General features: G+C 42.2%; 3 protein-coding genes and 1 long non-coding RNA gene across 6 annotated transcripts; 2 read left to right on the top strand and 2 right to left on the bottom strand.

Annotated features, from left to right (window-relative positions):
• Window positions 1-332: 332 nt before the first annotated feature.
• On the bottom strand, window positions 333-6027 carry LOC124223516 (uncharacterized). Its single transcript, XM_046635546.2, has 3 exons — window positions 5450-6027; window positions 1027-3773; window positions 333-933 (listed from the first exon to the last, which is right to left on the bottom strand). Exons 1-3 carry the CDS (start codon window positions 5465-5467, stop codon window positions 765-767), a joined length of 2934 nt encoding a protein of 977 aa, XP_046491502.1. The 5' UTR covers window positions 5468-6027; the 3' UTR covers window positions 333-764.
• Window positions 6028-8134: 2107 nt separating this feature from the next.
• Window positions 8135-11266, top strand: LOC124223518 (methyltransferase-like protein 25B). 3 transcript variants are annotated; one of them, XM_046635553.2, is made up of 9 exons: window positions 8135-8399; window positions 8608-8863; window positions 9149-9258; window positions 9408-9648; window positions 9853-10001; window positions 10105-10407; window positions 10478-10619; window positions 10690-10799; window positions 10925-11266. In XM_046635553.2, exons 2-9 carry the CDS (start codon window positions 8705-8707, stop codon window positions 11196-11198), a joined length of 1488 nt encoding a protein of 495 aa, XP_046491509.1. In that variant the 5' UTR covers window positions 8135-8399; window positions 8608-8704; the 3' UTR covers window positions 11199-11266. The 3 variants fall into 3 exon arrangements, with proteins under 3 accessions (XP_046491509.1, XP_046491508.1, XP_046491507.1); XM_046635552.2 differs by having other exon boundaries at window positions 8135-8403; XM_046635551.2 differs by having other exon boundaries at window positions 8135-8494.
• A 656-nt stretch (window positions 11267-11922) lies between these two features.
• Rab2 (RAS oncogene family member Rab2) lies at window positions 11923-14926 on the top strand. The gene is made up of 4 exons (XM_046635567.2): window positions 11923-12090; window positions 12525-12664; window positions 12743-13099; window positions 13172-14926. Exons 1-4 carry the CDS (start codon window positions 12045-12047, stop codon window positions 13271-13273), a joined length of 645 nt encoding a protein of 214 aa, XP_046491523.1. The 5' UTR covers window positions 11923-12044; the 3' UTR covers window positions 13274-14926.
• LOC138191268 (uncharacterized) lies at window positions 11979-12561 on the bottom strand. Its single transcript, XR_011177650.1, has 2 exons — window positions 12448-12561; window positions 11979-12238 (listed from the first exon to the last, which is right to left on the bottom strand). It is a non-coding gene; the product is annotated as an uncharacterized lncRNA (long non-coding RNA).
• Window positions 14927-15893: the final 967 nt, after the last annotated feature.

The raw sequence follows: 15893 nt of genomic DNA, 5'->3' as shown, positions 1-15893 counted from the left end.
CGAGACGTGCAGAAATGTATTATACTATTAAATTTCGCAACGCATACTAGAGGCCTGCATGCGCTATTTTCGAGAGTTCATAATGAGGTAGTTGTCTTTAGAGCGCTCTTAAAAGCAGCATTGTGACTATATACATATACTCATTCGCTTTCAACATCCTCTAGTCTTTAATAACTTAAAATATTTATCTTCCTCAGAAACGTACCTCGCCTCATAATTGTGTCTGATGCAATTTTCACGTTACACTTTCTCCTCGTGCAATTTGCAACGTTGAATTGCTGCACATTTGCCAAGTTTCTGTAGCATCGAAGATTAGATTTCATACTGCAACGGGTATAAAAAAGATTGATCTTTATTTCGTATAAAAAAATATAGTATGGTTATCTGTACGTATAAAAAAAAATTAATGGTATTTACAAATTAAGATATCTACGGCGCATAGATAATAATTGATGTATAGAAAAAAATTCATCCTTTTCTTATCAATTGCCGCAGGCTCGCTCCAATTCTTATCGCAGAATTTACTCGATCCTGCAATGCGCTAAATAAGTTGATAAACCAATGGAATTCACTGTTATCCCACAGTGCTACACATTGGTCAACTCTGAATTTGGCACTGATGGCGAGACAAAAAAAAAATCGATTAAAGATTTGCCATTTTCCTTTTTGTTCTTCTTGTACCTCGACTTATGAAGCAGCTCTGGAATGCTTGATCGGATCAATAACTAATTATTATTGCCAATATGAAAGCCAGTTAAAGTGCTTTAAGCAAAGGCATCCTGGATAATATCCGTCTGAGCACCCTCGTTGTCGGAATTACTTTCCGCGACGTCAACGAACGCTGTCGACAAGTCACCAGCTAATTTGCTAACGGCTTGGGTGGTCACGTCGTACATGAAGATCTCCTTTTCGCCTTGAGTGTCGTCATCGGGTCTGAGGAGAAAAAAAGAAGAATTTGCAAAAAGAAAGTTGAATATATCAACGGTGAAAAAAGTGTATGATAAAATGTAAAAAAAAAAAACTCACGTTGTGACAAGTAAGACGACGGACTGTCGCTGAGGATCGGCACGGCTCTCCTGCTCGAGCCATTTCTTGTAGTTTTCGGCGGTCGGTTTCTTCACGACTTGCTTGAGGGCATCGCCGGCCAAAAATCTTACGGCCTGCACATCGTTGAATTTCCTGCCGGTCCGTTCGCCATACTGGGGCTCCCTCTCACCTTGAAAGTTGTAATCGACGGGTGCGAGGACGACGACGCTCGTGATTCGTCTACCGTTAAGTTCCGGCACGTCGGGAAGCGGAAAAGCAGCCCCGCTGACCTTGAGAGGAAGGTACCGATTGTACTTGGACGTGTCTTTCGGGCCGATCTTCACCGGGTCGAGATGAGTCGCGTCGTCCCTGATATGCTGCTCGGCGATCGCCTGACCTTGAGCAGTGTTCGGGTCAAAGTGTACCACTTTCATCTCGACACCTCCCGGCCTGAGCGTGGCCTGCTCAACCTTGGCCGGCAGTTCTTTCTTGTACCCCGAAACTTTTTCTTCGGTCTGTTGAACGATCTTCGGCCTCTTTACCACAGCTGGTATCGGTTCGCTGGCCGACGTCGCAGCCCCGCCTCCGGCGCCGTAGAAATTGGCTAGAGCTTCCGGCGGCAGGTTTTCAATCGGTATGTCCCCGACCTTGTCGTAATCCAATATCTGTATATCAGCGTTGCCGAGAATCCCGGAGCTGAGTAGCTGCTCCCTGATGTCGTCGGGAACCTCGTCGGGAAGATTGGCTATGTTCTGTTTGATCTTGGCCTCGTTTTTCGGGGAATCAACGGTGGTGGTGGGGGCCTCAGTAGTGCTCGGCGTCGCCGTAGTCGAAGGTCTGTAGACCTCGGCGGTGGTAGAGAGGGTCGTGGGTGTCGTGGACGGGGTAAGATCCCCGGAATACGTGACTGGGGTGGCGTATATTTTCTGTCCGAGGTTCGAGCTCTGAGAGGAAAAGACGGGCCGTCCCCAAATCGACTGAGTGTTTCCAGCGGAACTGGAACCGGACGATTGGTGCTGAACCGGGGCCGACAGGTGCTGCGAGAAGTACTGCTGCTGATTTTCGCTCGCTGCTCCGGCGAACGGAATCTGCCGATGACTCTGGCCCAGCTGTTGCTGCTGCAACTGGCTCTCCGCCACGCTGTTGTATTGCTGACTCGGAACGAACTGGGTCTGCTGAGGAGTTATCTCCGAGAATTGGGTGGGCTGTGGATTCGGTGGGAAGGGTCCAGGGTGCAGTGGGTTCTCCCGGATCGCGTAGTGCTGCTCCAGCTTCGGCACAGACTTCAGAATCTCACCGCCGGGTCGATCGGCAGCCGGGGTTGGAACGGGGACCGGTTGCTGGCGCTGGAACTGGGGCGGCGGAATTTGCTGGAATTGTTGATGGTTGTACTTGATCTGCTGCTGCTGCTGCTGCTGCTGCCTGAAGTGCTGCTCCTGGATCTGTTTCTGCTCGATTTCCTGCTGCCGTCTCTGCTGTTCCTGGATCTGCTTCTGCTCAATTTCCTGCTGTCGTCTCTGCTGCTCCTGAATGTGCTTTTGTTCGATTTCTTGTTGTCGTCTCTGCTGCTCTCGTTGCCTCTGTTGCTCTTGTTGCCTGAGCAGATCCTGCTGTCTGCGCTGTTCGTAGTACCGCTGCTTGTCGAGTTCCTGCTGTTTGAACACCTGCTGCTGGTGTCGGTGATCGACATTGAACCCGTTCCCTTGCTGACCAGATGGCGAGTTCTGCCTAGCGAATGCGAACGAATTGAACGGCACGCGTTGCTGGACCTCAGGCAGTCCCTGAATCGTTATCGGAAGTCTCTGGGGCCTTCCGGATGGATTGCGTAGCTGTTGAGGCTGCTGGTAGACGATTTGCTGTGGTGGTGGCGATGCGGAGATGATCTGAGGGGGTGGAAACGAGTTTACCACTCTCTGCTGGGCGAGAGCCGGGGGGAACCTGCGCTGTTGATGCTGGACGGAGTGCAAAATCGGCTGGAGTTGGGGCTGGTAAGGTCCGTGTTGTCGCTTCGGCGAACCGGGCTGCGGAATCTGGGGTGAAAATTGAGGCCTGTCCTGGTCCTGGTCGCTGCGTTTGTTGTGCTGGTTCGGTGGCACCTGCTCGGTCCCAAAAGTCACGCGAATCCCGCTACTTCCGGCGTGGTAGACTTCGCTGTCCGGGCGGATGATCGTCCTCAGGGTGGTCGAGGGCTCGGGCGGTGGGGCCGGCGACGTGACGACGGGGGCCTGGGGCTCCTGGTCGTGATACGCGGATCGCTCCTGGTTTAGCTCCTCGTGTTCCTCGACGGGTGTGAGCGCCGGTATCGGGGCGTCGTAGACGACGCGCGGCTTATCGTCCCCGTGGCCCTTCTTCTTCTCGTACTTTACGTAAAATACCTGGATCGGCTCCTTCGTCGGTCGAGGCTGCTGGGGCTGCGGTGGCGGCACAGGGGTCGGCAGAGTCTCGTTCGATTCCTTGATTATTATCTCAATTATCGGTTCCGGGTCAGAATGGTAGCCGTAACCGATGTCTGGCTGCACCTCCTCACCGTATCCGGAGTCATCGCTCTTCGGACTGGCCAGCGGGTTGTAGAGCGGGTCTCTCTGCGAGTATTGAACTATCGGCTCCATCTGGACTGCGTACGGAGGTGGCCGAGGACCCCGTCTAGGATAGAACGCGATCTGCTGCCTCTTCTCCCGGGCTTTACCTCCCTCCTCCTCTTCCTCGGCGGCCACGATAGCTGCGACCAGCAGCAAAAACGCCGCGGTCTGCAATACGGAGAGTATTCGTATCGACTGTTATTCGGATTCAGTTTCTTATTATTAGTGTCTATAGATGCTGCGTGTAAATATGTAATATGCTCATAGACATCGTGTCATGAGAGGGGGTATTTCGCAAAGACTACAGGCGAGTATCGAGTATCTTTTGTCGGTGTGATGTTGCTCGGCGGTACCGTGCACTCATCTTTCGATGTGCTGCACATGTAATGGTCAGGTAAAAGTCAGGACCTGAGGAGAGGACGCCTCTCACAGCTAGAGGCACTCGAAGTAAAAGCGGTCGTTGCAAGTTACGAATTCATGTACAGACTGATGCGTCGTCATGCATGAACAAGTTTGCAAATTTTATATGCATACATAATATGCTATAACAAAGGTAAAATTTTGAGTTAATTCAACAAATCCAAACAAATGTTTCAATTTGATTATGTCTATCCTTCTTTTAGTACACTCAAGCATTAGAAGTCAAGCGTCAGAGTACTTCCTTACGCCAAAGATTGAAGATACCTAGTATTAAAACACAACCGGTTCTTCGTATCTTATATCGAAAAATTCTTTAGAGACGCGCATGTTACGGTCCTAAATAAATTTCTCCCTTCCAAGGTACAGCACATTATAGTAAATTCCGAAACCGTGTGAGATCCATGAGCTGTTTCGAAGCCATCATTAACACCGAGACCCATATCTACGATGCAGACTTTAACGTATTGAAAGTCGATTTCGCAGTTGATGTTGTGCTATTCAATTCAGAAGTAAAAATTTTTGTATGCGTCGAGCGTCTCGAGAAGAAAAGATCGTAGATTCCAGGATCAAACTGGAAGCGTTTCTTAATTCAGTAATTGGAGTGACGACAATTATAGTCTTAAGAAACGGGGTTCCTATTTGTCATGGTTCTAACTCTGCTCGCGTAAATCTAGACTGCACACTCCGGTGAAGATATTAGCGGTGTTTATATACCTATAATAATGAAATGATGAAAAATTTCGCGGCACCAGCTCGACGAACTACGTGACTACCAACCGCCTACTAAATATGCGGTTCATCTGACACACGTAACCGACTGACCCGGTTAATGCCAAGAAGAGACATCCTGCACCCATGTCAGTCCAATGACCAACACCATGGGCCGTAGCCACGGGATCAATTGGTATTCTAGCTGCGACAGAGACACAGTTAACCGGTCCCCTGATAAACAATTCCCAGTCACAACTGCTCCCAATATGGTGAAGCCAGCTCAAAGTAGGTATGCGGACCGTTGCGAATCGCGCCTTTATGGAAACCGTGCGAGAATTATCTCCACATCTGGGGTTTTGCAAATCGGTGCAGAATAAGAGAGGAAAAATAAAAGGATACTCAATCGCTGCCCATTTCGCTATCTTCACGTCGGCCCGAATCATTAACGAGCTTTATAATTTCACCCGTGATCTCTAGCATTAAAAATTTAATAGCGATTTCTTCTTCCGCATATCTTATATTATAATGTTATACGAGAGCTCGTGCCAATTACGGAAATTTCGAAAATGGTCTATACCTATGCATGTATGTAAATGAGGCGATAGATAGTCCGGAAACGAATTGAAAATGTATGTAGGAGAAATGAAACGATGAATCGTAATTGGTACATAACGATAGTGTGATCGGAGAAAAGTGTTTTAATGTATACTCACCAGTTTGAGTAACTTCATACTGTTTTTCCTCGGTTACCAATCAACAACCTCGATGTACGAAATGTGTGATATTATCTGTTAAAGAAACTCGCACTGCATTCACACGATGATGAATCCAACCCGCGTTACATACAGCTAGGGGTAGTTACTTGATCGAGCTGCAGCATGACGAGAAACCCGGTAACCGGTTATTGGATATCGGCGCACGGCGCAGCCTGTGTATTATACGTTAGAACAATCCCCTGCACCTCGGATCGCCTTCGTCTCAGGTGTGTAACGCGGCTCTTACACCGAAGCCTCGGATGAAAACTGATTGTCAGGTGGGATCGTCGCTTCTTGTGTTCGTTTCTCTCGGTCCCCACCTGGCCTCTCCACTCCAGCTCTCAACTATACACGCGACGCGAAGCTCCGCTCTAATCTTCGATGTGCACACGCTTGGGCACCTTTCTCCATGCCCGTGATATACCATTTTACCCAATCGAGCTCGCCTTCATTTTATTACACAGCCTTCGTTCGTATCTGAAACACATATATGTTTCAATATGCGTACGTGAGTATAATAATACAACTCGGGCCGATAGGTCAACCTGGACCAAGAAGCTGGAGGATCGTTGGATTGGCGGAAGCGAGTGGTGTGGCACATCTGTTGAACCCATAGGTGCTATAGTATGTGTAACACATAAATGCCTCGTCGGCTTGACTTTCTTTATAACGATCGCACGTTATATCCGATTCTGGACGCCGGTATACATAGTTGTACATACCTCGTATACCTATAACGTATATTTCACCGGACCGCGTCGTCACTTTTCCCCGAGCGACCTCCGCAAGGTAACGAAATTGAAATCTGCTTCCCTCCTCCACTCTTACGGATTGTGCAGTCTCCTCATTTCCTTGTCTTCATCTCTCTCTCTCTCTCTCTCTCTCTTTTTTCATCTGGCCAAATCGATCTCTCCACACGCTTATGATTCCGAGAGTCCATCATGCGGTGTTCAGGAGTCTCGATTAAAAATTTATCTGAAAATTGAACATAAACAGTTTTATCGATCATCGGAGAAACTTTCAGTGAGACTTAATCGCCGGAGACACACCAATTCCTGTATAAAAAGAAAGAGCTCCTCGATATAGCTAAAAAAAAACATTTACATATATATTCAACATAGTAGCGAAAATTTTCAACAAAAGAGCTAAACTAACGTTATTATATACGAGTATTATAATGTAGGTGTAATGTAGCATTCGCCTATGTACCGATGAGAAAGGTAGACCTGCACCCATACATTACCGTAACGCACATACCTATATCATCGTATAATATGCTCTCTTTTCGAACGCGGTCAATTGGTTATTACAACCATTGAGTAAATACTAATGACGCCAATTATACGCTTGCGCATACTTGGGATGATATACAGCGGCTACCTTATATGCGACAGTCTGGCGGTGGTGGGTGAAAACGACGATTTCTTTTTTATTTTGATATGCATTACAGAAATAGGTATTAAAAAAATTGTACATATCAGCTAATGAATCGAGTGGAATAGAGACTAGACCGGTTCTTCGGTACTTGATGTATATGTATATTTCAGTTACTCAATTGAACACTTATATGTCTACATGCAATCGTGTATGTACATACATAATAATTCGGCTCGCGTGCAAGAAGTACATTGCGGTGATTTTCGATCGTTTTGAAAGCGACAGTTATTTTAGATTGATTCTGCACGAACGAGAAAGGTGATATTAAACTTTATCCCTGGGTGAAAGAAATTAAAAAATAAATAAAAAAACGAAAGAGAATGAGGGGAAAAACATTTACAATTAATGTGTCTAACAGCATTCGAAACGCTAACGGTGTAAAAAAGAATTCGTTTTATGGGCATTGATGGTATTATACACTTGTTAACTTTTACAAGCGAGAGGCTACATTATAGTCAGGCGGATTCCTTTAAACCTTGACTTGAAAGACGTTTATAAGAATTTCGAAAGTTAAAGAATAGCTTCCTCGCTTTGACCGTACGAAGCTGCACGTTCATTGAATCAACCAACTTATACGTATATATTATAACATGTATACGATTTTCGCAAAAAGAAGTTATGAGAAAATTTTTTTCATTGTGTATGTAAAAGGAATTCTCCCCGCGCGGGGAGCGGAAGACATGGAATATTTGGTGAATATATCAAAGTGGATGATGCGGAGAAGCTGTATGATGAAGAATTGCGTTTATTTGTACACAGGCATACACGTAAATGTGTGTAAGAGCTCGTCCGTCCTACTTGGTGTAACTTTCACTTACGACTGGCGTAAGAGGTCCAGATGATGAATCCAGGAGTTAACCATAATAAAAAATCCATCGCGCACGATCTAACGGTAAACGGATGAAAAAAATTTCAATGAAAAAATTGACGTACATCCATATTTACAAACGGCTGAATATTTCGGTTAGAGAAAAAAAAATAAAATTCATCAACCGATAGTTCGATCGAAAAAGAAGTTCATTCGGTTTCATCGTTATATCTGTATTTTCTTACTTCGTCTTAAGAAAACGAATTCATGTTTCTAAGCTTGAATATGACTTTCGACTTGTAGACGAAAAAGAAAAAACGACCTGTTGCCAGCAGTTGGGACATATATAATATATCTTGTCGTACTGGTACAGTTTCAATTTCGTTCAATTCTCACGCTCCACGAAGCTCGTCTAACGATACAGTTTGTACGTTAGCCACGGAGTTCTTACAAAAATCCAAGAGTTTGTACATCGCACGCAATACGTTTCGCCGTGGATATGTGGCGGTGATTACACCTTTAAATTCGTATTACAAGTGTTACACTTGTATGCAGTGCGCGCGTGCAAATACGACTCTTCCGACGAGTGATGTGCTGGCAGGCAGGCAGGCAATAACGTAACTGCTGAAGAGTGAAAGTGTTGCTAAGTGGGACGAGGGAATCGTGGGTACTTGCGTTTATAATTAACAAATAAACCGAACGCGAATATACTCCGTACTCTTACCCCTTGCTTACCTAGACAGCTTATAATAATTAAGGTATTCAAAATTCCCGCGCGCATGCAGATTACACGATGTAATTAATTCGTATGCGTAACGCAAGTGGGAGTATACCTCTTACAAGGGATATAATGATGTACAATTATTTACAGGACCGCGGGAAAAAATAGCCCCCTGGGAATACGGCACGCCTCTTCAAAAAAGATGCGTCTATCCCGGCGGGATAATTGAACCAAACTTGAAATATACATGAAATATACCGTGCAAGATACGACCACGATGGCCACCGTCGATAACACCGGGTCCGGCACCTGCTTATGCCGAATTTGCGACTCCGTGCGAGAAACCGTACGCCAAATATTTATCGTTCTTGACAAATACCGATGGCTTCTGGACGCCTACATCGTGGTTAGTTTTTATCGATTTCTGTACCGTTTAATTTGCCTAGAACAGAAGGAGAACAATACGTTAGGATCGCTGGTCGGTTTATTATTCTTGTTATTATCACCCAGTCGAGATGCTGTTCCACGAACGTGCAAGAATCTAGAGCAGCGATTCCGCTAGCTACTAGGTCTTTTCGTCGGCCGGAAGTTGCGGCCTCGTGCAGCGCGCGAAAGATTAAAAAACTATTGGGTAAGAAGTGAAAAATTTCATTCACATTATTGATATTTTTTCATGCTCAACATTTCCAAGGATTTTTACGAGGCCGATTTATGGGAAAGACTTCCGGGTGGTTGGATCGATTTCTTCAAAGACATCACGCCGGGGGAACTTGGATCCTGGATTTTGAACGAGGGTTCGAGGTGATAAGTAACAAGATTAAGAATAATCATTTTCATATCATATTTCATATAATCATTTCATATCCAAGAATAATATTACTCAATAATCATTTTCCTTGTCGATTTGAATATCAAGCAACTGTACTACCGAATCATTTTATCCCATTCAGTGTCCGAGTCTGGCCGTTATCTCTGCAGGCGCTTCGTCGAGTCGTCGGTATCTTACAGGTACACAGAAATCAGAGGAGCGAGATCGCGTTGAAATGCGAAAATGTCCGTAAAACGGAGAATACGGATTTTGTCAAGCCTCAAGTGAAACCGAGCACGTGTTCGAGTCATTCGAAGTTACGCGATTTACTTGGCAAACACGTAAAACCGAAAAAGAAACATGAAATCGAAATAATGGCGAAGGTAATTAGTTACTAACGCGTAACTGCCTTTTAACATTACTCGCCTTAATTAGCTGCGTAATTAGTTTCTAGCGGAAAGGAGGCAAATATTTTACATTGATTGCATCATGCGCGACCGCAGGTGTTCGGTTTGAACTGTCAGTCGCGTGATAATTTCTTACCAAGAATCGACGTTGTAAACTCTGAAGGTTTGCTGAATTTTCAGATAATAGCGGATTGCGCTGCTTCGGCGAAATCGGAATGCGCTGTCGACGTTGGAGCCGGAATTGGCCACCTCGCTAGAACGCTCGCTTATCGCCACGAGATGTGCATAATTTGCGTTGAACAGCAGTCTTTATTGTCGGAACAAGCCAGGTACGCAATTTCTGACAAAATAAAAATGTGTTAGTAGGTAGAAAACTGAATATAGGTGAGATGATATCAAGATTGATGAAATCTGCTAATGTTTCTTCTACAGAAAACTAGATACACAATTTGAATCTATCGCCATGAAGTACGTAACCAACATCCGAGAGCAAAAACCGCATCACGTGTCTTTGAAGATAGAAAGAGATTCATCTCAATTGTCCTTTTTCATGGATATAATAAACAAAGAATTTACAGAAAAGTTCAGATTAAATCCAGAATTTTCAGGATTCGGTTTGATTGGTTTACATCCCTGCGGGGATTTGGCAACAACGCTGCTACAATCTTACTCAGAGTCGGACCGTGCTAAGTTCATTTGCGTCGCAGGATGCTGCTACATGAAGCTTTCGCTTGGGTAAGGAGTTTGAATAACAAAAGTTTTAGATTCTTATTATTCGCTTATAATTTAACTCGAGAATTTAAAGCCCGCAGAGCTACCCTCTCAGCAAATATCTACGCACAACTGGGATTGATTACGATCTCTCGTACACAGCTTTGGAAGTTGCCTGCCATGCGGTAGAAAACCATTGCATAAAATTGAAGTCTGCCGAATGCTGGGAACTCAAAGTATGACTGTAATTTATTTCTACAGCATTGCGAGCATTGTATTCATTATGAAATATTCCTTTGGTTATAGATACATGCTTATCGAGCAACGCTAGAGAGTCTCATCGTTCAGAGAAACTCCTCTCTACGTCATGCTCAGCTCAAAAGTTTCAAGCTCAAGGAAAATACCACATTTGAAGAGTCAGTAGTTTACGGTTACTCGTGATGAAAATATTTCCTTAATCAATATTAACTTTTAAATCCTTGACTGTTTCTATGCAGTTTAAGCTAAGACTGAGATATGAATACTCACTTGTATTTTGCAGGTACTGCATGGCAGTTACAGAAAATTTTACTGAAGAGAATCGTCCACGGAGGGTAGAGGAAATTAGAAATCCTAAAACAGCCGAGTTGCTAGAACGCTGGGAACAGGTTGTGGTATTTGGTTCCCTCAGATCGATGCTAGCACCGTTGGTCGAGAGTGCAGTTTTGTTGGATAGATTCTTGTACCTGTCAGAGAAAAATTTATCGCCAAAATTAAAGGCTGTCTTCGACCCATTTCTATCGCCGAGAAACTTTGTATTAACATCTATTAAGTAACTGAATATTGTGTCATTTGCTCAAAAATTGTACAACAGGGATTTTGGTCTGTTTACAAATTCACAATAAAGAAGGAAAATTGTTCACCCTGTTTCACTGCATGCTTCAACAACATGTCTGATTAATTTAATAAGCCTATTTATGCAAGTAACTGAATATTTCGTACCAGGTACATACAGTGTACAGAAGTAGAAAACAGATGAAAGTACGCCGAGTTCCAAATTAATGCTTGAGATTGTACCCTATTTCGTTCTTTCTTATTTCAACCCACATGACTTTTGCGGTGGCGATTAGACTGCTTCAGAATCGTTCCAGTATTCATATTTTTCGAAATCACGGATATTAGAACAATCAAACGCGATAATCGTGTAAAAAAAATGTGTTTAGTGTGACTCGATCGCAATTCAACAACGCGCTCTACGCTTGTCCCACAATCCATTGCGCGCGCAGGCGTGATGCTTTTGTTTTCTCAGAAAATTCAAACGCAGATTACTACGCGAAAATTCGCATCGTTGCATAGCTGGAAATTTAATTAAACGTGAGTGAAACGAAAGGATGAGATATCAAGAAGGTCTACGGCCAGGCCTCAGATAGGGAATCGCGTAGTTTGGACTTTGCTGGTTAAAAGAAAAGAAAAAAATCCGAGCGTCCAAATTCCGAATCAGCCTTCAGGAGGAGTCCGAATGCGACCGAACAGTGCCGAAGTATATCGAGTGACGTCACGGCCAGCAGAAGAGATAAGCGAAATAATAAGCAACTGAAAGAGCGTTGAAACGAAACTACTACGCTTCCCTCGTCGTGTACTTTGAAAATTACCGTGTTTTGACGAACTTTGTAGAATTTGAAATGTCTTACGCTTACCTTTTCAAATACATTATCATCGGTGATACGGGTAAGTTGTTGGAGACTCGACAAACTCTTTCAGAATCCCGATCATCTGTCTGTATTACGTTGCCGTGACAGCTCCCATTGTTTTCATGTCATTGCATTCACCAATATTCACACTTCCTTCATTTTTTCTTTCGACTAACCCCTCTTGGCTAGACAGACGAGAAAAATCAGTTTTCTTTCATTCCCCCAATCCTCGGCCGAGGTTACCTGGATATTAGAGCTGATGAATATTCGTTCTCAATAAACGATTGCGATCATATTTTTGATGGAAATTTTACAGTAAAAATTAACCTCATTTCTAATTGTTCTAAGCAGTATTTAATCTAATGATTATTCGGATGATTCATGCGGATCTTACGTTTTTCTTTGCATCGTCTTGCTAATGTCAACAGCTTCTTCCGACGATAAAAATCTTGTCTATAATCTCATTCACAGGAGTCGGCAAGTCGTGTCTCCTGCTTCAATTCACAGACAAAAGGTTTCAACCAGTACATGATTTGACTATTGGCGTTGAGTTTGGCGCGCGTATGATCACAATTGATGGGAAACAGATTAAGCTGCAGATTTGGGATACGGTAAAGAACAAAGCTGCATATGAAATTCAGTTCATTTTCATTTACTTTTTTAAAATTCTTGATTTAATTTACTCGCAGGCAGGGCAAGAAGCGTTCCGTTCCATAACAAGATCATATTATCGTGGCGCGGCAGGAGCCCTACTCGTCTACGATATAACTCGCAGAGAGACTTTTAACCATTTAACAACATGGCTAGAAGACGCACGGCAGCATTCCAATTCCAACATGGTTATAATGCTGATTGGAAATAAGAGCGATCTTGATTCACGGAGAGAGGTTAAAAGAGAAGAGGGTGAGGCGTTCGCTCGAGAACATGGTCTTGTATTCATGGAAACGAGTGCAAAGACTGCAGCCAACGTCGAAGAGGCATTTATCAACACTGCCAAAGAGATTTATGAAAAAATACAAGAAGGTGTCTTTGACATCAACAATGAGGTGAGAAATAGATCAGGAACTAAGATAAGTTTAAGAGGTGTGAAATGGTCTTACGGAATTTATTTTTTTCAGGCAAACGGCATCAAAATTGGACCTCAGCATTCGCCGACAAGCCCAGGTGGCTTGGCGGGAACTGGAGGTCAGGGCGGCGCTCAAGGTGGTGGATGTTGCTAGGGGCTGGGGCTTCGCTGCTCCCCGTTTCCCTGCGAACCGATCTAAAACGATCCCCCCCCCCCCCCCCCCCTCCATCCCGTTCCTGCTCCACGTTTTCAACGATTTGTATATTCATTTGTATATTTGTGTGTACGTCGCGTATCGATTCAGTGTATCGATAGATGGGCAGTAATTGGTATAATTTATAGTTTTCAGAATCTTATTCGATATTGTAATAAATAAGATTTGTCGCGTGATTTATTCAGGGTTGATAAACAAAATAGTACATAAACAGAGAGTAGGCAGTTTTCACTTAACGAGACTCTTAGCGGTACTCCTTCAACGTATAAAACTTCGTGTGTAAACTTAGAACTTTGACGCTCTGAATGAAACCGATGTATAAGGAATGACGAGCGACAGCTTGATTCCCGTGTTTTAAAATACATGTAAGACAGAAAAACTCTTTGTATTCAATATTAACAATAGTGTTATTGAATGGCCAGTATGACCCTCCCGACCCCGCAGGCTCCATTTGGTGAAATGAAACGGAAAAAGAATAAAATAAAAAATTCGTAAAAGTTATTATTTTACTTGGAGCAGGAATATTGGCTTATACTAAATCAATTACCTTAACGCGACAGCATGTATATGGATGTACTATTGATGTACCTATATGACGAATACAAAGATTAATTTCAATTAAACTCCAGTTTGGAGACCTATGTAACCAAAATCAATGTTTTTGTTTACATATAGAATTATTAAAGGTAACGACTATCATCAATCAGTTTACGTAACTTTCGTTAACGTCTCGATAGCAAACTGATGATAAAATTTTAGGGGATAGTAGGATAACGAGAATCGTAAAGCACTTGAAACTGTCGGGAAACGGATGTGTTCCACAACAATTTACACAACTATTTGTTGTTCCTTCTCGTTGATCTTATGCATCAAATACGTCTTCTCCCCTTCTATTTCTGTATCATTTTCCTATATTTTACTCAGTACGTCAGCTTGGATTTTATACACTTGAATGGCTTAAAGCATTTTCGTGAATTATTATGTAAGAGCCTGACGCCGTCTCTGATCAATGAATCGTAAAGTCAACTCCCTCAATCAAATCAGACGTTTGTTTTGTCAACAAACATGTTAAGAAAAACGTTTAAAGACTTATTTTAATTTAGCAAAACAGTTAGCACACATGCACCTTCATCTCATTACGATTGTTTTAGTCCTAGTCAATATAAAAGTGAATGTCCGATTATCTTAATCATGAAAAGAAGAGAAATGAAGTGAAGGAAAAAGAAATATGTATATCGCAACAAGCGTAGTGAAGATTAAACTTGACTCACTTCATATTCAACATTGCATACATAATAATATATACAAAAATATTATAACATGTATAATTTGAATTGAAATGAAATCATCGGTGAATTGAGAATTACGTGTACGATAAACTGATAATTCGTTGTGATCCGTAATTTACTTATCATTATTTAATTATGATTATTGTACTATCCTTGGAGCTTGGTAAAGTTAGTTTATGATATGTCCAATTATTATAATAAGGAAATATTTTACTTGTACATCAACTAGCGTTTTAAATTTTAATCACGCTTATGTATCTTTCTTTTACCATTCTACTATAATATATGCTGGTTTTCTGATTTACTCGTGCATTTAATTTTAAACATTCATTAGACATACTATTTATACCAAGCACCCCATTAGCAGAAAGTATAAGATACAGTATCTAACTATATTTTCCCGACAAGGCTAAATTACCGTCTCGATACAACTTTGCTTGATGATCATTTGAACATTAAGCCACTCCAATGTATTTAAACTCATTAGTTAATTATCATCATATACGTGAGTTTTCCGCTCTTACAGACACAGGACCAATCTAAAAACGACTAGGTTTCAAGGTTCACGGTGTTGTAGCCGGCGCGTGTAGACCAGGGTGTAAAGATGCAAAATACACAGGATATAAATAAACATCGTATGATATATTTAAACAACCAGTAGTAACAAAGGAGGCATCTCTTTCATGCATCCATAGCAACAAAACAGCGTTCTTCATATTTCATAGAAGCTGCTAGTTATACTTTCTGTGTATGCAATATAACATATCACATACACTTTCAGCAAAGGATAATTGTCTATTACAATGTAGCTAACAATAGTGGTACTGTATATCACAAGAGAAAGAAGGAAAAATTTTTTAAATAAAAGACAGGAAACGAAATTTTACTTCATTAGCAATAATTAATTTAATTTATGATTCATAATGACTATGTTCCTAAATAAAAACATGCATATATGTATACATATGAAAGCATACGTACACATATACGTATATATTCGTATTATACGCATCTTGTTAAAGAATATCACTTCTTACATACGATTATATTAAATATATAATTATTTTTATGTTTTCTTTTCATATTTATTATTTCTGTTCAATTTCAATTAGCCATAATAATATGTAAGGTGTATCTATTACGTTATTTAAAGTACAATTTATAGTAGTAATATAATAAGCAGCGCCATAGCGCCGTTTTGCAATCAGTGCACAGCTTTGTATATACGATTCGGTTTATTACGTTTAATTATTGATTTATTGTTATTCTTG

Source organism: Neodiprion pinetum, chromosome 7 (assembly GCF_021155775.2).
Source record: "Neodiprion pinetum isolate iyNeoPine1 chromosome 7, iyNeoPine1.2, whole genome shotgun sequence".
In the NCBI taxonomy this organism is placed as follows: Eukaryota; Metazoa; Arthropoda; class Insecta; order Hymenoptera; family Diprionidae; genus Neodiprion; species Neodiprion pinetum.
Note: the sequence above shows the minus strand (reverse complement) of the source record. Positions and strands in the feature narration are given on the sequence as shown.